This window comes from Coregonus lavaretus (genome assembly GCF_964263955.1).
Source record: "Coregonus lavaretus genome assembly, chromosome: 28".
Taxonomy (NCBI): domain Eukaryota; kingdom Metazoa; phylum Chordata; class Actinopteri; order Salmoniformes; family Salmonidae; genus Coregonus; species Coregonus lavaretus.
Window position 1 is genome coordinate 21137131 of NC_140015.1, and position 22848 is coordinate 21159978.

General features: G+C 45.7%; 1 protein-coding gene and 1 pseudogene across 2 annotated transcripts in view; both read left to right on the forward strand.

The window, feature by feature from the left end:
* Positions 1 to 7837, forward strand: part of LOC311103921 (cilia- and flagella-associated protein 52-like) — a 74052-nt pseudogene extending 66215 nt beyond the window's left edge. The window contains exons 11-13 of the transcript in view: positions 4126 to 4230; positions 4671 to 4901; positions 7799 to 7837. The product of the transcript in view is annotated as a cilia- and flagella-associated protein 52-like (transcript). The remainder of the gene's footprint in view (positions 1 to 4125; positions 4231 to 4670; positions 4902 to 7798) is intronic.
* A 426-nt stretch (positions 7838 to 8263) lies between these two features.
* LOC311104452 (ubiquitin carboxyl-terminal hydrolase 43-like) overlaps positions 8264 to 22848 on the forward strand; it is a gene marked incomplete at its 3' end in the record, with an annotated part of 121055 nt that continues 106470 nt past the window's right edge. The window contains exon 1 of the mRNA XM_084146291.1: positions 8264 to 9139. Coding sequence (XP_084002417.1) covers positions 8519 to 9139 — 621 coding nt within the window. The 5' untranslated portion in view covers positions 8264 to 8518. The remainder of the gene's footprint in view (positions 9140 to 22848) is intronic.

A 22848-nucleotide genomic window follows, 5' to 3' on the forward strand; every position in this document is an offset into this window, starting at 1 on the left:
AGGAGCACGTGTGCACCTAAGTTGAAAAATGTAGGCACACAAAGACATTTAGAAGCACAATGAAAGATATTTGAGATATTAAAGCTAGAATCCTTCATTTTCTGAGGCTACTAAATTTGTAGCTAGGCACATGTGAGTAAAATTGTCACACTGTAGAGCCCTGATACATTTAAAAACATGAATAGTATGACCCTTTGTGAGAGTGCTATTTCTTCAGCATACTGCAGTAAGTCTTGTAGCAGTTTGCAGCCTGAATAACATTTTAGTCATTTAGCAGATGCTCTTATCCAGAGTGATTTAGGATTAAGTGCCTTGCTCAAGGGCACATCAACAGATTTTTCACCTAGTCGGCTCGGGGATTAGAACCAGCGACCTTTCGGTTACTGGCACAACTCTCTTAACCACTAAGCTACCTGCCGACCCTGTTACTTCATGGTACAGATCCCTGAGGACGGCAGCTATTTCTACTGTGGCACCAGTGGGGATATCCTGAAAGTCAATCTCAAGACCAAGCTTCTTAATGGGCCGTGGCCCAGTGAAACAGAAGTTCAGCAAGGTGGGTTCAAAATAGGAACACGGTAAGACGAGTTTAATATCTGTCTTAGTTAGATAGACTGCAGTACAAACCTCAGAACTCAGCATGCATTTCCCCTTGTTGTCTACAGGGGGTGAACACAATCATAGTGATGAAGACAGGCGACATTTTGGTGGACTCAGGAGATTGCATGTTCACTCTGTTCACTCAAACACATCAAGTGAGTTGAGTGTCTTTAAAGGAGGTCTTTATTCACTATTATAGTTATTATTTCAATCCTGTGTGCATCTTCCAAAAGCATCTAAAACACCACTGTACTACAGTACTACAGAATGAATACTACCTGTACATGTATTCTTTGGTTTCTACACTATCGACCAGTCTATTGTGTTCCTTTGGCAGGAAGGTTCAGCTGGAGAGGGGGTGACATCCATGGCGCTCCATGGTGAGGGTCACCAGTTCTTTGTGGGCAAAGAGGCAACACAGATCTACTGTTTAAAACTATGCTGACTTCAAAGAGGAGCTCATCACCTGATCACCACCAGCCATGGACTTTGTGGACGATGTGGACTTTCATTAGTGAGTGACACAACAGGCTAAAAGGTCACATAATATACGGCATCACATTCCATATGTGTGCAGGCTCAGTCCCCTACTGAATACAAATAGGAAACAGATTCTGCGTAACTGGCTGTTCATTTTGAAGCCAATTTGCCTTTTTAAATGACACCAGTAGAGGGGGCCATACTATCATTTACTGTAAGTCAAATGTCCTTTGTCCTCCAAAGTAGATTTTGTTAAGCATTATATTTATCATAGTCATGGTCAGTAGCTAGATTAATTCATTATGGACTGATAAAAAGTGCTTTAACTTAATGTCTATATCTTGGTGTATATCTCACAGTGGCTGGTCTGAGAATGACATCCGGATGTGGCATACGGAAAACTCTATAAAGAAGTGCTACGTATCACTGTGCCCAACATGACCTGGCTGCAATGCTGTGGAATTCATGATTGATGGCAGGAGCATGATCAGTGGTGGGTTTCCCATTCCATTTCTTAGCTGCACAAACTCTGGGGCTTTCTATTATAAGTTGTGTCTGCTGTCTGGAAATGCATTCCTCTGTTCACTCCTCTGGTGGTGATTTAGTTGGGTAACAACAGTTGTGCCATTTTTAACTCGGATTAAAGGAAAACAATACTTTCTGTCACGCATTCGTGTTTGTATTCCTCCCAGTCATTGACTTTGTGTTGTTTTCTTTCAGCCTGGAATCATGGTAAGATCCATGACTTCACTCCTGAGAATGGCAGGCTGATGATGACTGTGACTAATGCCCACAGCATGGGTGTGAGTGACAGCCATCGCCACCACCAGAGACTGCAAGAGGATTGCTAGTGGGGAGGGGAGGGACAGGTAAAGATCAAGAAGATAAAGCACCATGGAGATAAAGATAAACAACAATGATGGAGATGAAGGACCATCAGTATTACAAAGTACAAATAGGGTCGCTGTTGATAATGGCAGACCGTGGCCGTGAACCCACTCTCCAAGGGTGTCAAGGAGAGTTGGGATATGCAAAAAAACAAATTTCCAATTCACACATGCGTATTAATACACACTTGTACACATGTGAAATAGGACGAATATAAGCACTTACCAAATTATTTTATTATAGATACCTGCATGCATTAGAAGGTAATTAGTGGGCATGAAACCACTGCATTGTGTTAGGGCCTACCAGATAAACAACATTTAAAAAAACACAAGCATTGCACGCCTTGGTTAATGTTTATTCATAACAGAATCTGGTTATAATGCTATTGATATGAAGAAAGGACTAATAGTTTAACAAATATAAACAAATACTAACAGTGAAACAGTAAAACTGATCATGAAACAAATAGAAGCAGCAGATATACTCTGGTTAGAAGTTTCTGCTACCACCCTGAGGAGTACCAGATCATCACTAGTGGCACAGACAGAAAGGTCCATCCACCACCACAGTAGGATATAGAAGAGCATTTACTGAGGTCAGACTCATTTGTGCCACAGACTAAAGTATTGAGGGAGAATTCAACACTAACTGGGTTAATGACTACCATAGTATTTATTTACAGTTATTACCATGGGGTTTGAAACACAATGAATGATTGATCGCATAGTGAGTCATGCGTGAGCGCCATCTCCTTGTCACTGGTCATATTTTAGCGCCAGATGTCATAGTAGTGTAATGCAGTGACAATGACAGTGCATTGTATTCGTTCTCTGCTAAGGGAATGTTTGTTCCTATAGCAGACGGCATAGCTATGACTCAGGCGACCAGATGGTCTCTGCCACCCACTTCATCTAGGATGATGTTTACTTCTTCACAGAGAAAACGTCATTGGAAAATGTTCTCTCCTTGTTTAACCTCAACATTTTTTATTTCACTGGTGTACCAGAGCAATCCATTGAGTAGCACACTAACATCACATAAAATATTATTATTTTGAGGTATTCCACAGAGATAATTTCTCTTGGGGCTTGGTTTTCATAATATTAGAATTGAGTATTTCATGAGACAATCCATATGTCTTCATGATGGATGTTTGGACCAGATGTTTTGGGCACAGGTGGCTGGTTTAGCAGAAACCTATAGTAGAAGTATCATAGTTGACTTTACAGTACCAGTGAATTTGTCCCTGCATCTTATTTTGATGTCTATTTATAGCCCATAAGCCCTTCTGTCTATTTTTAGGAAAGAGTGTACCAATGACTGTTCAGGACTCTGGATCAAACTGCAGCACTTCCAAAGAAACACACTTTTCTCTTTATTTTTAACTGAGGGGGAGTGTTTTGTCTATAAATAGAATGTACTTTTTGCTTTACATCAAAGGACTAGGTATCTCTAAACTATACAGTACTGGAGCAAGTGTTTTTTCGTGAAAAGTGGTGAGCACAATCACATAGGATGTAAAATCTACACTCTTCCTGATCTCCTTCTTTGTAAGTTAATTAACTTTTCAACAAGGGAAAAATAGAAAGGCACCTGCGTTTTAAAAGGGAAATGTTGTATTTGTGGTCTAAAAATAACTTCAAATAACAATTGCAACGGGGGGCCGAAGCTAGAAGGAGACAGCTGCCAACCCCAGAGATGATTATGGCACATTCACACACACAACCATGTTTTAACCACTGCATGTTACTATTTGATAGACAGTAGCAGTTCTCATTTGCATACTGTGAAAGACTCATTAGGAGAAAGTCAAGCCTTTAGTTCTAAATCTCCCAAAATGATTTACTAGCCAATAAATGCTAGCGTGCACAATACATCTGCTTATAATTTTTAAAACAGGAGGAGAGATTTTGACACAGACTTGCATTGATTAAAAAGTTTGAATAATGAATACTGGTCATTGTGAAAGAATCTGCATATTATAATCCTGGTTGAAAAATAATGAGCATGCGCTTTTGGAAACTGTTGGGTGGATTTTATACATTTTTATTTTCTGCATTTTAATGAGAGTTCTCCACACAACTATTCTACGATCCTCGTTTACTGCACATCAAGGCCTGTGATATTTATCCTACTGTATATTTTCTGAGACAGATTGGCTATTGGGAGGTGTATGACGGGTTTTCCTTACGAGAACTAGAAGGGTCCCACTCAGGATCCATTAATGGAATGCACATCACCCTCGACGGAGACCATTTTGTGACAGATACAGATGCGTTATCTTAATTTGATCATCCTGTTGTTGCAGGCATTTTCCTTGTAGTGTATTCATGGTTTAAAAAGTATTGTAAAGTTTGTAATTTCCACTTTGAAGTTTCAGACTTGATTTTCCCTAATGAAAAATGTATATTAATTATAATCCACATAATAATTCACATTTCCTGTTGCTGCAGGATTATTTTCCTGCTGTGAGAAACTGGCTCAAATTAAGAAACTGAATATGTGCGGTTTATACAGTTGGCTCTTTTCAAAATCTATTTAATCTCAGGCCACAACATTTCATTGTCTCTCACAGACATCATTCATCAAGCCTTTGTAAGATGAGACAGTCTGTACTGTACCCATTGTACTGCTCTGACAACAGACTAAATGAAACACTGATATCCCATAATAATGTATTGCTTTGTGTCTCCACATAGGTGGCGAATGGCGATGACAAGCTGGTGAAGGAGTGGGGGTACTCTGAGGGGGAGGTGACAGACATCGGCACTGGGCACAGTGGCAGCATCAACAGCGTCAAGATCTGCTCCAACAACAAGTACGTGATCAGCATCAGTGTAGATGGGTCCATACTGCCATGGAGGTGCACTCACTCGCCCTACTACCCTGGACAAAATTCTGCCCACCCTGATTCCCTCAGTCCAGCACTGGTAAGGAGAATTGGTCTGGATATGGGAGTTCTTTTTTATTACTCAATAAAATTTCAATTTAGAGTTAATAAGCCAAAATAAGAAACACTTGTATTAAAGGTCCAGTGCAGTCAACATGTGATATATATATATATATTTCCACACTATGAGGTTGGAATAATACGGTGTAATTGTGAAATGTATGATAATGCCCTTTTAGTGTAAGAGCTGTTTGAAAAGACTGCCTGAAATTTCAGCCTGTTTTGGTGGGAGGGAGTTTTGGCCTTCCATGGTGACATCACCATGTGGTAAATTACTTAATAGACCAATAAGAAAGAGAGTTTGAAACCTCTCTGCCAATAACAGCTACATTTAAGTTTTCCCCTCCCCACTCAAACCACTCCCAGACAGTCCTAGCAAAATTCTTGCTTGAGAAATTGCTCTTTGCTAATAAGCTTTTTAAAAATGTATTTTAATTTTAATTGAAAACAATAAGTAAGGTACTTAATTGTTTCCCATAAATGATTTGATATTGAGATAACAACGGCTGCATTGGACCTTTAAAGATCCTATTCCCATTAGTGTTTCCATTTCATTGCCTGAGTATAGCTTAACAAGATATTATTGCACAAGGTCTCCATTTCTGCCAGAGCATTCCCCAAGGTATTGAATGATATTGTCGTGAATGTAAAAGGAATGCACGTATGCTTACAAGGTGGCCTACCAGAGCTTTTGTAAAGATAGTGGACCGTTTTTTTCCCCCAACCAACAAACTCCATAAAGTACATGTTTGAGATTAACCAGATTTAAATATGTCTGCTTATTTTCTATCATATCCTTCTATCTTGTTGTGTATGTTCCGGGTAGCCTCTGAGAATAATATAGACGTATACGCTGATTCGGTGAGTGGGTTTATAAGGAAGTGTATAGGAGATGTCGTACCCACTGTGACTATTAAAACCTACCCTAACCAGAAACCGTGGATAGGTGGCAGCATTTGCGAAAAACTGAAAGCACGAACCACCACATTTAACCATGGCAAGGTGACGGGGAATATGGCAGAATACAAACAGAGTGGTCGTTCCCTCCGCAAGGCAATCAAACAGGCAAAACGTCAATATCGAGACAAAGTGGAGTCGCAATTCAACGGCTCAGACATGAGACGTATGTGGAAGGGTTTACAGACAATCAAGGACTACAATAGGAAAAGCAGCCATGTCGCGGACACCGACGTCTTGCTGCCAGACAAGCTAAACAAGTTCTTTGCCCGCTTTGAGGATAACACAGTCCCACCGATGCGGCCAGCTACCATGGACTGTGGGCTCTCCTCCTCCGTGGCCAATGTGAGTAAGACATTTAAACGTGTTAACCCTCGAAAGGCTGCCGGCCCAGACGACATTCCTAGCCGCGTCCTCAGAGCATGCACAGACCAGCTGGCTGGTGTGTTTACAGACATATTCAATCTCTCCCTATCCCAGTCTGCTGTCCTCACATGCTTCAAGATGGCCGCCATTGTTCCTATACCCAAGAATGCAAAGGTAACTGAACTAAATGACTATAGCCCCGTAGCACTCACTTCAGTCATCATTAAGTGCTTTGAGAGACTAGTCAAGGATCAAGGATCATATCACCTCCACCTTACCTGTCACCCTAGACCCAATTCAACCCAAGCCCTGTGCAATTGGGTCCTGGACTTCCTGACTGGCCGCCCCCAGGTGGTGAAGGTAGGAAACAACATCTCCACTTCGCTGATCCTCAACACTGGGGCCCCACAAGGGTGTGTGCTCAGCCCCCTCCTGTACTCCCTGTTCACCCATGACTGCGTAGCCATGCACGCCTCCAAGTCGATCATCAAGTTTGCAGACGACACAACAGTAGTAGGCTTGATTACCAACAACGATGAGACAGCCTACAGGGAGGAGGTGAGGGCTCTCGGAGTGTGGTGTCAGGAAAATAACCTCTCACTCAATGTAAAAAAAAACAAAGGAGACTTCAGGAAACAGCAGAGGGAGTACCCCCCTATCCACATCGACAGGACAGCAGTGGAGAAGGTGGAAAGTTTTAAGTTCCTCTGCGTACATATCACTGACAAACTGAAATGGTCCACCCACACAGACAGTGTGGTGAAGAAGGCGCAACAGCATCTTTTCAACCTCAGGAGGCTGAAGAAATTTGGCCTGTCACCTAAAACCCTCACAAACTTTTACAGATGCACAATTGAGAGCATCCTGTCGGGCTGTATCACGACCTTGTACGGCAACTGCACCGCCCACAACTGCAGGGCTCTCCAGAGTGTGGTGCGGTCTGCACAACGCATCACCGGGGGCAAACTACCTGCCTCCAGGACACCTACAGCACCCGATGTCACAGTAAGGCTACCACCCGAGCCACTGCCTGTTCACCCCACTATCATCCAGAAGGCGGGACCAAGAGCTGGGACCGAGAGACTGAAAAACAGCTTCTATCTCAAGGCCATCAGACTGTTAAACAGACATCACTAGCACAGAGAGGCTGCTGCCTACATACAGACTCGAAAATCACTGGCCACTTTAATAAATGGAACACTAGTCACTTTAATAATGCCACTTTAATAATGTTTACATATCTTGCATTACCCATCTCATATGTATATATTGTATTCTATACTATCTATTGCATCTTAGACTATGCCATTCTGATAATGACATTGCTCAGCCATATATTTATATATTCTTATTCCATTCCTTTATTTAGATTGTGTGTATTAGGTTTTTGTTGTGGAATTGTTAGATATTACTTGCTAGATATTGCTGCACTGTCAGAACTAGAAGCACAAGCATTTCGCTACACTTGCAATAACATCTGCTAACCATGTGTATGTGACCAATACATTTCATTTGATTTGATTTTGATTTATGGTTGGTTACTTCGCTCATCAGGTGAGCACCTCACCACTGCCCTTCATGCCAGTGGGTTGAAACAGCAGAGGGCTCCCAAACATTGGGAAACCCACATAACCTACTTGAATCATGTCTACACATCATTAATCAATTTATAATTGGCTAATATGTGTGTTCTAAATGCAAAAACTTGTCCATGACTAATCCATATATTTAATATTAACAGAGAAAACCTGCCAAACAGAAATTATGACTGTTTCAACTTTGAACAATGAAAAACTGATTGTTTTCATGAGAATAAAAGTTAAACCTGGAAACATCAACGTATGCATCAGCGTTTATGTAGCCTACTATGCCAGTGTAAACTACTCTGATGATAAGGGGCCTAGAATCAAAGTGGGAGGGATTAGTCGCACACTATGCATTAAGAATACACGCCTCTTTAGAGGCTGCAAGTGTACCGGCTGCAAGTAGAAGGCAAGGAAAGGCGCGGGTAATGTTTAACATCGATGGAGCTCGTGTAATTTGGTCAACAAGCATGAAGGGTTTCAGTAAGTGTTGGAATGTTTGAGGGACGTTTACCGGCTGCACTGAGTCGATATGTGTTGATGTGCCATGGCTCCGCGATGTTGTCACCTCTGTGTGCTTGTGTTCTGTCCTCCTCACGGTTTCTGGATGGGAAATCGCTGCAGAAAAGTGGCACACTGGCCTCGAAATTAATTCCATAATTCTCCAACATCGGCAAAGTATTATAAAGATATGGATAAACACTGCAGAGTGAAGGAAGAAGCCACGTCAAAGGCAGCAAAGTGCAAGGAAAACAAACAGAAACATGGACGGCTTTTTCGAAAGAAATCATTGAAGTCGGTGGGGAGTTTTGTAAATAAAATTATCAAAACTTTGGGCACTTTTACCCACTTTGGAGACGTTGAAGTTCAGGGCGCAGAGGATGACGATGGAGGGTTTCGTGACGGGCCACCTTGCACACTCAGCGCCAACTCAGGAAATATCAAAGAGGATGTGCAGGTCGCCGGGGATGATCCTGTTAAAAATAATTCGATAGCTTCTTCCCGTTGCTCGGTGAAAGAAAGGGTTTTATGGTGCTATGGTGGCAAAATTCCAGGTGTTCTTGGCTTGAAAAATCACGGGAACACCTGTTTCATGAACGCCGTGGTCCAGTGCTTGAGCAACACTGACCTGCTCGCAGAGTATCTCGGGTTGGAACGGTACAAATTGGATTTGAGTCAAAGGAGAATTAATGGAATTGTTAAAAGTGAAGACACGCAGCATGCCAGAGGTGAAGTCACTGAGCGGTTGGCATCACTTGTTAGGGCACTCTGGACTCTGGAATACATCCCGCAACTGTCAGTGGAATTCAAGGTAGGCTATAGTTGGCTATTATTAAATTAAGTTGCTCTTATACCTGTGTACTAACAATATACTTACTATGTAATAAACTCAGGACAAGCTATTTAAGTACAAGAGAGCCACGGGTGAAGATAACTGCTGTATTTCCATTTGCCCCTGACTTCACCTATGACCTGAACTACGAACTACCTTGATTGAAACCGCAACATAAAAAAACAATGCTGCTGTCATTCCTAACATGATAAAAAACAATTTGTTTGACATTTGCCTAAAATATTGAGGGGATTTACAGAAATTTTTATAATATTGGTCAATAAACATTTCACCGTTAGTCTACACCTGTTGTTTACGAAACGTGATAAAAAAACATTTTATTTTATGTGATATTCCCAAAATGATGCCCGAAGCACTATCCATGACATTGGAGTTCATAAGATTTATTAGCCTATAGGTAACCTGTTTCTTTCTTTCTCCAGGATTGATTACTTTATAAGTCAGTGCATCAGCGAGCTTTGATAGCCACTACAGTGCTTTTATAGTCTATGGTTTTACCCAGATGGCTTTTAGTTCACCACTTACTAATGAGGTGGCTGGCTGGCATAGTGTGCCCCTGGAGTCTGAGGGCATGGGTTATCAGGTGTCTGTCTGGAGTGCTGAGCTAGCACTTTGTTCCGTCAGACACTCACAGCACAGAAGAACCTTCAACATAAACAATGGACTTACTATACTCTAAACAGACTTTCGTTAGCCGGTGTGTTATATTGAGTGTTGTCCAGGTATGGCGGCTTTGGACACTGCTTTAATATTCCAGTCGCTGAGAGGATGAACATAGCACCTGGCTGACTCCATTTATTGCATTGGAGTGTTTCTGAGTAGGACACACTTCATGATGTTAGTTAGGCAACATTGTCATAGAGAAGACTGTTCATTGAGAGGAAAACTCTCCAATAAAGGATCTGAGTGTGGATCTAAGTGTTGATCAGGAGGCTGCGACAGTATCAGTTTCCCCTCAGGCTTTCCCACCCTGCCCACGCTAAAGAGGAGGAAAAAACTATTATCACACTCCCGCGCCTGCAGTGCTAAGCTCCTATATAGTTCAAGGCCAGATAAAGAGAAGATGATAAGTGGTAGGACAATAAATTCACAATGGATTTATTCTTAGAAATGCTAATTGCTCTGTGAGGAGAAGAGGTGTACGCATAGCTAGATGCACACCTTCACCCTGCGTGGTGCAAAGCCAGGGGCTCCATCACTTTGCCACCCTCTGGCTCAGTGTAATGTACTGGAAGTAAAGGAGTTGGAGACGTTTGGTCTGGGTGGTGGTCAATGAGGGGCAGATTGAGAGTGCCCCACCACAATACCAGACTAAAATACCATCCAGAGATGATATTACCTTTATTGTGCAGTCAGTGCTGCACCTCCTGTCAGAGAGGTCTCAGGGGAGAATCAATCCTAACTAGTTTACTTTGTTTTCTGTCTCTGACCCAATGTTCTGTGTGACCGTTCCTGTCCTCCAAAAAGTAACTATTTCTCACACTCTCACACTTCTCTGGACACCCTGCCAACTCCTCACCATCTATAGCCACTTCCTTCTCATCTTGTGGGACACTCCTATCAGATTTTGAGAGGACAATAATCTGAGCTGGCTTCATGTAGTCAAGGTAGTTGAGATCTCAAGATAGCTTTAATGAAAAACACTCAATGCATGTAATGAGATCTTTCCTGTGTTTAAGCACACACAGGTGTGCATCTTGGCTGTGTCTCTGTGACCAGAAGGGTCCTGAGTTCATGTCTGGCCGTCTAAAACAGTATTCTAAGTAATACTGCAGCTGCCTGGAGACACCATGAGATAATCAGATAGCTGTCAGGCCCCAGTCTGAGCCCTTAGGCCATGGAAGCATCAGACAACACAACCAGCCATCTATAAACAATCAAAAACCTTACCCCGTAATTTAAATGGCCCACTTCATAATTATCTCAGAGCAGGGTTCTCAAACAGTATTATCAGTCACTCCACATTCCTCTGACAGAGTAAGAGGAGATACGGTGAATAGCATAGACAAGGAATAGCAAAGAAGGTGGATAAGTGTTTGCGTCACATCCCATAAAAAAAATATACAAACACAGTTTTGGAGGAGAAAATGAAGTAAACTTTATGATATAAGACAATGTTTTAGCAAAAGCAATTCGGTGGTTGCACACATTTGTGCTGTTCAGCCACAGGCTAATATTCACTAATATGCACTCTTAAGTAAACTCTAATGTGAGAATGACTGACAGCCTGACAGAACGAGCTTTACAATGCAAGAGGTGACTTTTCAGTCCTCATTATAAGTATGCAAAATGTATTTTGAGTGAATTCAGAAGAGACGTCCTTGGTTGATTAGAAGCAAAAAGTTATCATTAAATGGTGATCTGTCCCAGTGTCCTCTCAGGCAGGTTGGTGGTGCAGACAGGAGAAAAATAAAACAAAAAAGGTAGCTATCGCAGCGCAGGATGACTGGCACTGAGCCACATTCCAGTAGCACCTGGCAGGACTGACGCTGTAGGGGGAGGGTTACGTAAATGTTGTATCAAACGTTAAGCACAGTGGCCACGACTTTATATATATTCTGCCCCTTCATCATGTCCTGCCTGTCACTGTCCTCCGATCTGAAGGCTTCATTCTACCTGCTCTGGGATCAGAATCAGATGTGTGTTTTAAAGAGTATCTGATATGTTAGTCCTAGTGCATTCTCTGAATCCCTCCTGGTGGATTTCACTGTTTACAAAGAGGGGCCAGAGAAGGTTTGAAAACAGAAACTCAAACAGTTACTCAACAGCTAGTATATAGGTTTCCATAACATGGGAGAGGCCTAGGACAGGGGTCAGGGAGGGTAGCGAGGGAGGGATGAAGGCCTCTTGAGCTGGAATTCAGTCCTCCCTCCCTCCCTACGGAGCAGATGGACTATCTGGTCATGATTGGAGGCTAAATCAGTTTAGAGTTTTGACATGTTTGTGTGATGACTCATCACGTTGACAGTGACTCTGCTTCCAAGCATGTGTCAATATTTGGGTTCTCCAAGTTGGCCTTTTAATGATTATGCTATCTGATCTGGCAGAGCTTTTGGTTTCAGGACTTTAAATATGAAATTAAATGACTCAGTGAAGTCGCAGGGAAATGACACTTGTTCTTGTTCTTTAAATCTTCTCTTCAGGCGTACACAGGGGTTAAATTGGGCCAAATGAGAGCCAGCCAGAGCTCAGACCCGGTACCTTTGGTCAGGGGTGTCATGCACCCCGAAAATCTGAGGGGGCACAAAGTAAATGAGGATGGCTGGGGGGTGATACGTATTGGGGATATGTCCCCTGTCCGGAAGTTTGAAAAATGCAAAATTCTCCAACACCTGAAACAGCTTTTTGCTGCAATCTAGATATTTTGCTGCAATATAGTAATTATGCTTAATTCTATGTCATAACTGTTTATTTTTCTGCATATCTAAGCATAGGTTACCTCTTGAGCTGTCTGTATCCTCCTGACTGGCTTTATTTTTTAAAGAAACTAAATATGCTTTTCTGCATCTCTGCAAAAATGTGGGTAAAATATTGAAAGTAATGTGAGTCTTATTCAGTACATAAAGTAATTGCTTGCTTTTCTAAAGGCATGCCAGCTAAGATAGTTAGATAATCTATCTACTCTAACTTGATTGATATCCTGAAATGGCTTCTTGGTAGCTAGTTATGAGGTTGGGAGATCGGGAACCTATCTGGGGATAAAATTGCTTGGTGGCTAGAAGTATTACAGAAAACATTTCATAATAATAATATATATAAATAGGACAAATCTGTGGGGGCGCGTGCACCTGTGCCCTCTATGGGCATTACACCTCTGCCTAATTTTGAATTATATAATGAAAAATGTGTTGTCCACATTTAATTTTCCACAGCCAACAACATGAGTAAGCAACAGCAAAATCAGACAACCCTGTGGCATTCTATGCGAGAAAATAATATTCCTCTCGAGGAGCATTCAAATTGCAAGTGCTGCTGTTAAAAGCGGAGGATCACGGAGCGTTCTAGTGTTACTACACTCACTTTCTCAAATCCAAGAAATTAGTAAAATGCACTATTTTAGAACCAGAGTTTTTAGCAGCGGCATGGTTTATGCTCGTTAGCGCTCGCTAATGGCGTTGAATGCATAAGACCGGGGCTGTCACGCCCTGGCTCTGGGGACACTGTTATGTTGAGCCAGGGTGTGTAGTTCTATGTTTGTATTTCTATGTTGGTCTGATTGGGAGCCATATTTAACTGTCTGTCCTTCACTTTGTGTTTGTGGTTTCTTGTTCTTATTTGGTTTGTTTATGTAACCAGAGACATCACGTTTTCGTCTGTTATTTTGATCGTGTGATCATTCTAATAAATATAATGTTCGCATTCAACGCTGCGCCTTGGTCTCTCCCTGACGATCGTGACAGAAAAACCCACCAAAACTGGACCAAGCAGCGTGTCCAGGAGCCATCGCCAGCGGAATCGCTTGCAGATCTCCGTGGCAACCTCGACTGGGTCCAGCCTTGTAAAGAGCAGAGTGGATGGACTTGGGAACAGTGGAGGAGGAGTCTCGACTGGGTCAAGCCTAATGAAGAGCAGAATGGCTGGAATTGGGGGCAGAAGAGCGAGAGTTGGGCGAGAACGATAGAGGCCTGGCCCACGGGGAGGAGATACCCCCAGAAATTTTTTAGGGGGGGGCTCACGACGTCGGGGCAGCAGGAGGCCGCGATAGAGCGGTCCAGCGGGTTGGCAGAGGAGGCCGCCAGGTTACGGGGGCCACTGGTCGAAGAGGGGATGGAAGGTGGAGAGGCACGGCGAGAGGTACTGGGGTGTGTTACCAGTCCGGTCCGGCCCGTTCCAGATCCCGGTGTAGGGCCAGTGGTGTGTGTCCCCAGTACGGTCCGGTCTGTTCCTGCTCCCCGCACCAAGTCAGTGGTGCGCTTCGTCAGCCCGGCTCGGCCCGTTCCTGCTCCCCGCACCAAGTCAGTGGTGCGCTTCGTCAGCCCGGCTCGGCCCGTTCCTGCTCCCCGCACCAAGTCAGTGGTGCGCTTCGTCAGCCCGGCTCGGCCCGTTCCTGCTCCCCGCACCAAGTCAGTGGTGCGCTTCGTCAGCCCGGCTCGGCCCGTTCCTGCTCCCCGCACCAAGTCAGTGGTGTGCTTCGTCAGCCCAGTCCGGCCTGTCCCTGCTCCACGCACCAAGCCTACGGTGTGCGTCGTCAGCCTGGTAAGGCCCGTTCCTCCTCCACGCACCAAGCCAGGGGTGCGCGTCGTCAGCCTGGTAAGGCCCGTTCCTCCTCCACGCACCAAGCCAGGGGTGCGCGTCGTCAGTCCAGCACAACCCGTGCCTGGGTCACCGGTGCCTGGTAAGGTCCCGGTCAACTGCTCCACTACGGAGCTGAAGCTATCCGCTCCACCAGTGTGCAGTCCAGCTCCGGTCAGCAGGGCCAGACCGGACCAGGGGTACTTTGGGGGTGTAGAGAAGGAGTGGGGGTCATGTCCGGAGCCGGATCCGCCGCCAAGGCGGAGTGCCCACCCGGTCCCTCCCCTGTGGTATTTAGTTGGCGCGGTCGGAGTCCGCGCCTTTAGGGGGGGGTACTGTCACGCCCTGGCTCTGGGGACACTGTTATATTGAGCCAGGGTGTGTAGTTCTATGTTTGTATTTCTATGTTGGTCTGATTGGGAGCCATATTTAACTGTCTGTCCTTCACTTTGTGTTTGTGGTTTCTTGTTCTTATTTGGTTTGTTTATGTAACCAGAGACATCACGTTTTCGTCTGTTATTTTGATCGTGTGATCATTCTAATAAATATAATGTTCGCATTCAACGCTGCGCCTTGGTCTCTCCCTGACGATCGTGACAGGGGCTAAATGTAACACGGGTCAGGTGTAACAGGTAGACCTACATTATTCACAGTACATGACCCTTGTTTGACTGAGTGCCAGTGGAATTTTTGGGGGGGGACATTCAAGTCATCTATGTTGCTAACTGGCGACAAGATAGCCTAATGTTTAGATTTTGAAGTAGAATGTCCTTTTAAAAAGTCGGCAGAACTGACCTTCTCACAGTCATTCTCCCCCCAAAAATGTTTGGGGGTCTTTCCGCGTCCTGTAGTATGTGCTTTTGTCAGTATACTGTATATTGTTTAGACTAGTATATTATATCACCCCTTACCCCCCCACATCCCAAACCCCAGTTTAACCACTGGGCGTACATACAGTATGTCACATTATTTTTCCAGCAGAGTTTTACAGTACCAGCACCCACTATAATCATTATCATGCTGAAGTTGCTTGATGATGACACTACATAGAAAGAGGCAGTGTACACCAACATTCGGAGGTCATCTAATGTGGCTGCTGTTATAGTAAAGAGCCCTAGCAGTGGTCCTATTTATATGACTGATGAGACTGGTCCATATTAATTGTCAGTTTGTGTCAGGTACCTCATAAACAAGAGTATTAATCATACACACATATTACACAGTCCAGAGTTATACGTAATTAGGTCAAAATGGCCATTGTGGACACCACAGAGAGAACTATACCTTATCTACAGTATCAATTATTTATCTGACGCAATTACCACATTCAGAGACACTGATGAAGATAACTGTAATTGCCATGGGAGATTTGCAACTCCAACAGCAGCTTGTAATTGAAGCATTATGTGTCCACCGAGAGCTTATTTCTGGAAACTGCCTTGGTGTAACGAATGTCAGAGAAATGCGGTGGATCGAAGTCAGGCGCAGGACACAGAACTCGAGGAAACGTACTTTACTGAACTTGAGTAAAGAAAACAACACAGCAATACCTTCACGCAGGAAGGAACTAACCCGCTCACCAAACGACACACGAAATGAAAACAACCACGCACAAGACACATTGGGAGCACCTGGGTTAAATAGGGTAGGCGTGATTACACAAATGGGAAACAGGTGTGTGACATAGACAACAGGTGCAACATAAACACATATAACATAGATCGGCAGTAGCTAGTATTCCGGTGACGACGAACGCCGCAGCCTGCCCGAGCAAGGAGGAGGGGCAGCCTCGGCAGAATCCGTGACAGTACCCCCCCCCCCCCCCGACGCGCGGCTCCAGCCGTGCATCGACACCGGCCTCGGGGACGGCCAGGAGGACGCCGCTCGGGGCGAGTCGGATGACTACGGTGGAAATCAATCAACATGGAGGGATCGAGGATGTCCCTCATAGGGACCCAGCACCGCTCCTCCGGACCGTACCCCTCCCACTCCACGAGATACTGCAGGCCTACCACCCGACGCCTCAAATCTAAGATGGAACGGACCGAGTATCCCGGTGCCCCCTCGATGTCCAGTGGGGGCGGAGGGACCTCCCGTATCTCAGACTCCTGGAGTGGACCAGCTAACACCGGCCTGAGGAGAGACACATGGAACGAGGGGTTAATACGATACTCAGGAGGAAGCTGTAACCTATAACATACCTCGTTCAATCTCCTCAGGACTTTGAAAGGCCCCACAAACCGCCGACCCAGCTTCCGGCAGGGCAGGTGAAGGGGCAGGTTTCGGGTCGAGAGCCAGACCCGGTCCCCCGGTGCATACACCAGAGCCTCACTGCGGTGGCGGAAACCATTCATCCACCGCAGGTGCCTCGATCTGGCTCTGATGCCAAGGTGCCAGAACCGGCTGATGACCTAATACACACTGGAAAGGAGTAAGGTTAGTGGAGGAGTGGCGGAGTGAGTTTTGGGCTATCTCTGCCCAGGGGAGGAACGCCGACCACTCCCCCCGCCGGTCCTGGCAATACGACCTCAGAAACCTACCCACCTCCTGGTTGACTCTCTCCACCTGCCCGTTACTTTCGGGGTGAAACCCTGAGGTAAGGCTGACCGAGACTCCCAGACGTTCCATGAACGCCCTCCAAACCCTCGAGGTGAACTGGGAACCCCAATCAGACACTATATCCTCAGGTATCCCATAGTGCCGGAAGACGTGTGTAAATAGGGCCTCAGCAGTCTGTAGGGCCGTAGGGAGACCGGGCAGAGAAATGAGGCAGCAGGACTTAGAAAACCCATCCACAACGTCCAGGATCGTGGTATTCCCTTGTGAGGGAGGAAGATCCGTCACAAGAGATGGACTCCTGAAAGAACAGGCATTTCTCCGCCTTGGCATACAGGTCATGCTTCAACAGTCGTCCAAGTACCTTACGCACCAGGGACACATGCTCGGCCCGTGTAGCGGAGTATATGAGGATGTCATCAATATACACCACTACACCCTGTCCGTGCAGATCCCTGAAAATCTCATCGACGAAGGCTTGGAAGACTGATGGAGCATTCATCAACCCGTATGGCATGACGAGGTAGTGCTGAAAGCCGTCTTCCACTCATCTCCCTCCCGAATATGCACCAGATTGTACGCGCTCCTGAGATCCAATTTTGTGAAGAAGCGTGCCCCGTGCAGTGATTCCGTCATACATGCTATCAGAGGTAAGGGATAGCTGTACTTGACAGTGATCTGATTAAGCCCACGGTAATCAATGCACGGGCGTAACCCACCATCCTTCTTCTTCACGAAAAAGAAACTTGAGGAAACAGGTGAAGTGGAGGGCCGAATGTATCCCTGTCTCAGCGATTCAGAGACATATGTTTCCATAGCCGCCTTCTCCGCCTGTGACAGAGGATACACGTGACTCCGGGGAAGTGCAGCGCCTACCTGGAGATTTATCGCACAATCCCCTGGACGATGGGGTGGTAATTTAGTCGCCCTCTTCTTACTGAAGGCGAGAGCCAAATCGGCATACTCAGAAGGAATGTGCACTGTGGAGACCTGGTTTGGACTCTCCACCGTAGTAGCCCCCAAGGAAACCCCTACACACCTCCCCGAGCACTGACTGGACCATCCCTTGAGAGCCCTCTGTTGCCAGGAAATAGTGGGATCATGAGTTGTTAAGCAGGGAAGTCCAACACCACAGGATACGCAGGAGAATCAATCAGATAGAGACTAATCCTCTCCTCATGACCCCCCTGCGTCCTCAGAGAGTGGTGCGGTAACCTCCCTGATGAGACCTGACCCTAGCGGGCGACTATCTAATGCGTGGACAGGAAAAGGCACATCAACACGAACAGTAGGAATCCCTAACCTAAGAGAATATTGACGATCAATAAAATTCCCAGCTGCGCCTGAATCTACTAGCGCCTTATGCTGGGAATGAGGAGAAAACTCCGGAAACACAACCTCTATAAACAACTGACCAACAGGGAGCTCTGGGTGAGTCGGGTGCCTACTCACCTGAGATGGTCGACCAGTGCTCTGCTTACTGCCTCGACTCCCTGGGGACCCTCCCCAGCACCGAACCGCAGTGTGTCCTCTGCGGCCACAGTTGGTGCAGGGGACGGCCCCTCTCCTCGTCTCCCTAAGTGCAGCACCTCCGAGCTCCATGGGGGTAGAGTCGGAGGTGGGGGATGGAATTAATGAGCCCTGATCAGAACGTCCGCGGGTCTCCAACAGGTTATCCAGCCTGATGGACATCTCCACCAGTTGGTCCAGATTGAGATTGGTATCCCTGCAGGCCAGTTCCCGCCAAACGTCCTCCCTTAGGCTGCACCGATAGTGGTTGATCAGGGCCCTCTCATTCCATCCCGCGCTGGCTGCCAATGTCCTGAACTCCAGCGCAAAATCCTGGGCGCTCCTCCTCTCCTGTCGTAGGTGGAACAGACGCTCGCCCGCCGCTCTCCCCTCTGGTGGATGATCGAATACCGCCCGGAAGCGGCGGGTGAACTCCTCGTAGCGGACCGATGCAGCGTCAATTCCTCCCCACTCGGCGTTGGCCCACTCAAGCGCCTTCCCCGGCAGACAGGAGATGAGGGCGGACACGCTCTCGTATCCCGAGGGCGCCGGGTGGATGGTTGCCAGGTAGAGCTCTACCTGGAGCAGGAAACCCTGACACCCGGCTGGTGTACCGGGTGTCAGGGTTCGGCCCTCGGGAGCGAGAGCCGAATCCCACTGGGCCCAGGTGGAGAAAAGGTGGACTGTGGTATGGGTGGTAGAGTGGTTGGAGGTGGTGTGGGAAGGCCACCTCTCTCCCAACAGTCCATCGTGTTCATCACCCTCTCCATGGCGGTGCCGAGCGCCTGGATGATACTCTCCTGTCATTGAAAACGTTCCTCCATAGATTCGGACTGACGTGCTGTACCTGCTGACTCCATAGATGGTGTGTGGTTCTGTAACGAGTGTCAGTGAAATGCGGTTGATCAAAGTCAGGCGCAGGACACAGAACTCGAGGAAACATACTTTACTGAACTTGAGTAAAGAAAACAACACAGCAATACCTTCACTCAGGAAGGAACTAACCCGCTCACCAAACGACACACGAAACGAAAACAACCACGCACAAGACACATTGGGAGCATCTGGGTTAAATAGGGTAGGCGTGATTACACAAATGGTGCAACATAGACACATATAACATAGATCGGCAGTAGCTAGTACTCCGGTGACGACGAACGCCGCAGCCTGCCCGAGCAAGGAGGAGGGGCAGCCTCAGCAGAATCCGTGACACTTGGAGAGTTAATTTAAAGTATGTCAACAGTTAGAATCTTTATTGTCTGTACACAGCCATCAGACTAACTTAGGCAATGTAGAACACAACAAAACAAGTCGTACAACATCGATATAGGCCTTTCATCTTGCTACCTCAATTGTGCATTGCCTTCCATGCAATATATTTACAGTAGAGGTTGTACAATGAGCAAAACTATTACATGAGGGCTATCTTGTTTGCCAAAACTGTGCTGCCAGTCTCGAAGAGGCCATTATGTCATGCTGTTCTTTCTTGACACAAAAGGGACAGACTTGCTGCTGGCACAGGGACAACCAGACAATGGCTTTGTCTGTACAGTCTGATTGTGATGTTTTAATTTTGGTGACCACAGTTGGTGTAATTGTGTGTAAGGACCTGAACAGTGTGACACCTCTCACCTGACTTTGCCTCTGACAAAAAAATAGATACTGTAGGAAGAGGAACACTTTCAGACAGCATTAGGAGACTACTCTCTCCTACTCCTACTTTTGCTTTGACACATCCCAATAGTCACTTTGCTCTCTGTTTATGAATGGAGTGTTCACTTTGTACAATGTTCAGCTGAACAACTACTTAGAAGATAGGTACAGAAAGCAGTACCTCCCACACACAGTGTGTTATTATACAGGTTGTACCAATCTGGCTGTGATGATAACTAGACCTACTGTACTGTATGATAGAGTCATACAGTGTGTCTGATAGATACCAGGGATTATTAGGCAGTGTTCACAGGCTGCTGTTCTCTCCATAATATCTCATTACTGCTGAGGCTCCTTCAGGCTGCCAGCTGCGGTTCAGCCGGTTTATTCCAGCGTAATTGAGTCGTGTGCCACTCAGTCTTAAATCACAGATTTCAACTTACATTGTGTTCCGTGTGGGCTTAAGTATTCCTCAACCTACTTTTTTGTGACACAGTAATATCTAAGGAAGTATTTCATTTGATGTTGCTTTCTTAAATGTAAAAAAAATCGGTCTTTATATCTGTCAGTTAAGTTTGGGTAACACTAGTACTATAGTTTTGTGTGTGTGTGTGTGGTGGTGAGACAAAAGTTTCTGAATAACTGAATATGAGTCAGCGACCTCATTAGGGGGTTCAGTGGGAGCCATTCAAGGTCAGCTCTGATTGGGCTCAGCAGCATTTGAGGATTTTCTGCCCGGGACCTGAAATAGCTTTGTCTCAGACAGTGGGCGGCGAGGGAAGCGTGAAGAGCATTAGTGAAAATGTGCAATTCAAGAATCCCTCTGTTCTGCGTTCTGTGGAGACGGACATAGGGCTTGAGGCAATGATTGACACTCTGTGGGTCCACTGTGTGCACTGTAAAGGAATTAGGCCTACAGCTGAGCTTCCTGAAGTAGGGATCCTGTGGGCAGCCACAGGTGGACCAACAGTGTCACGGATTCTGCCGAGACTGCCCTTCCTTCTGGCTCGGCAGGCTTCGGCGTTCGTCACCGGAGTACTAGCTGCTGCCGCTCTATGTTCTATGTTTCTATGTTCACTTGATTGTTGTCTGTTGTTGCGCACCTGTTCCCCATTAAGTTAGTTTGTCTGCCTATTTAACCTGTACACGTCCACTGTTTGGTGTGCGTGTTTATTGTATGGTACGAGTGTCATTATTGTGAGCGGGTTTTGCTCCTCCTTTGTTGTTTTGGAGGGTTTTCCTTGTATTTCTTTACTACTCAGTAAAGTGGTTCTTCATCTCATTCTGTGTCCTGCGCTTGACTCCGGCCTACCGCATTCCACCGACATTCGTGACAAACAGACACACCTAGGGTCCTATTAAAATCTGCGATGCGGAGAACGCGGACAGAATCACAGAATCCAGACATTAAAATGGAATTCAACAATATTAAAACATTTATTGAACTTAATAAGAAAACAACTAAATGTATTGAACTTGTTAGAAAATTCATTCATTTGCACAAGATTATCATAAATCAATCAAAAAATCTAATCAAATTGTATTTGTCACATGTGCCGAATACAACAGGTGTAGACCTTACAGTGAAATTCTTACTTACAAGCCCTTAACCAACATTGCAGTTTTAAGAAAAATAAGAGTTAAGAAAATATTTACTAAATAAACTAACGTTTAAAAAAAAAAAGGAACACAATAAAATAACAATAACGGGACTATATACAGGGGGTACTGGTACCGAGTCAATGTGCGGGGGTACAGGTTAGTCGAGGTAACTGAGATAATATATACATGTAGGTAGGGGTAAAGTGACTATGCATAGATAATAAACAGCGAGTAGCAGCAGCGTAAATAAAAAAATAAAAAGGGCCCCCCCTTTTTTATTTTTTTATTTACGCTGCTGCTCCCTGCTCCCCGCCCCCTGTCAATGCAAATAGTCCGGGTAGCCATTCGATTAACTGTTCAGCAGTCTTATGGTTTTGGGGTAGAAGCTGTTAAGGAGCCTTTTTGGACCTAGACTTGGCGCTCCGGTACCACTTGCAATGCGGTAGAAGAGAGAACAGTCTATGACTAGGGTGGCTGGAGGCTTTGACCATTTTTAGGGCCTTCCTCTGACACCCCTGGTATAGAAGTCCTGGATGGCAGGAAGCTTGGCCCCCGTGATGTACTGGGCCATACGCACTACCCTCTGTAGCGCCTTGCGGTCGGATGCCGAGCAGTTGCCATACCAGGCGATGATGCAACCAGTCAGGATGCTCTCGATGGTGCAGCTGTAGAACTTTTTGAGGATCTGAGGACACATGCCAAATATTTTCAGTCTGCTGAAGGGGAATAGGCGTTGTTGTGCCCTCTTCACAACTGTCTGGGTGTGTTTGGACCATGATAGTTTGTTGGTGATGTGGACATCAAGGAACTTGAAGCTCACAACCTGTTCCACTACAGCCCCGTTGATGTGAATGGGGGAGTGCTCGGCCCTCCTTTTCCTGTAGTCCACAATCATCTCCTTTGTCTTGATCACGTTGAGGGAGAGGTTGTTGTCCTGGCACTACACTGCCAAGTGTCTGACCTTCTCCCTATAGGCTGTCTCATCGTTGTCGGTGATCAGGCCTAACACTGTTGTGTCGTCTGCAAACATAATGATGGTGTTGAAGTCGTGCTTGACCCCGCAGTCGTGGGTGAACAGGGAGTACAGGAGGGGACTAAGCACACACCCCTGAGGG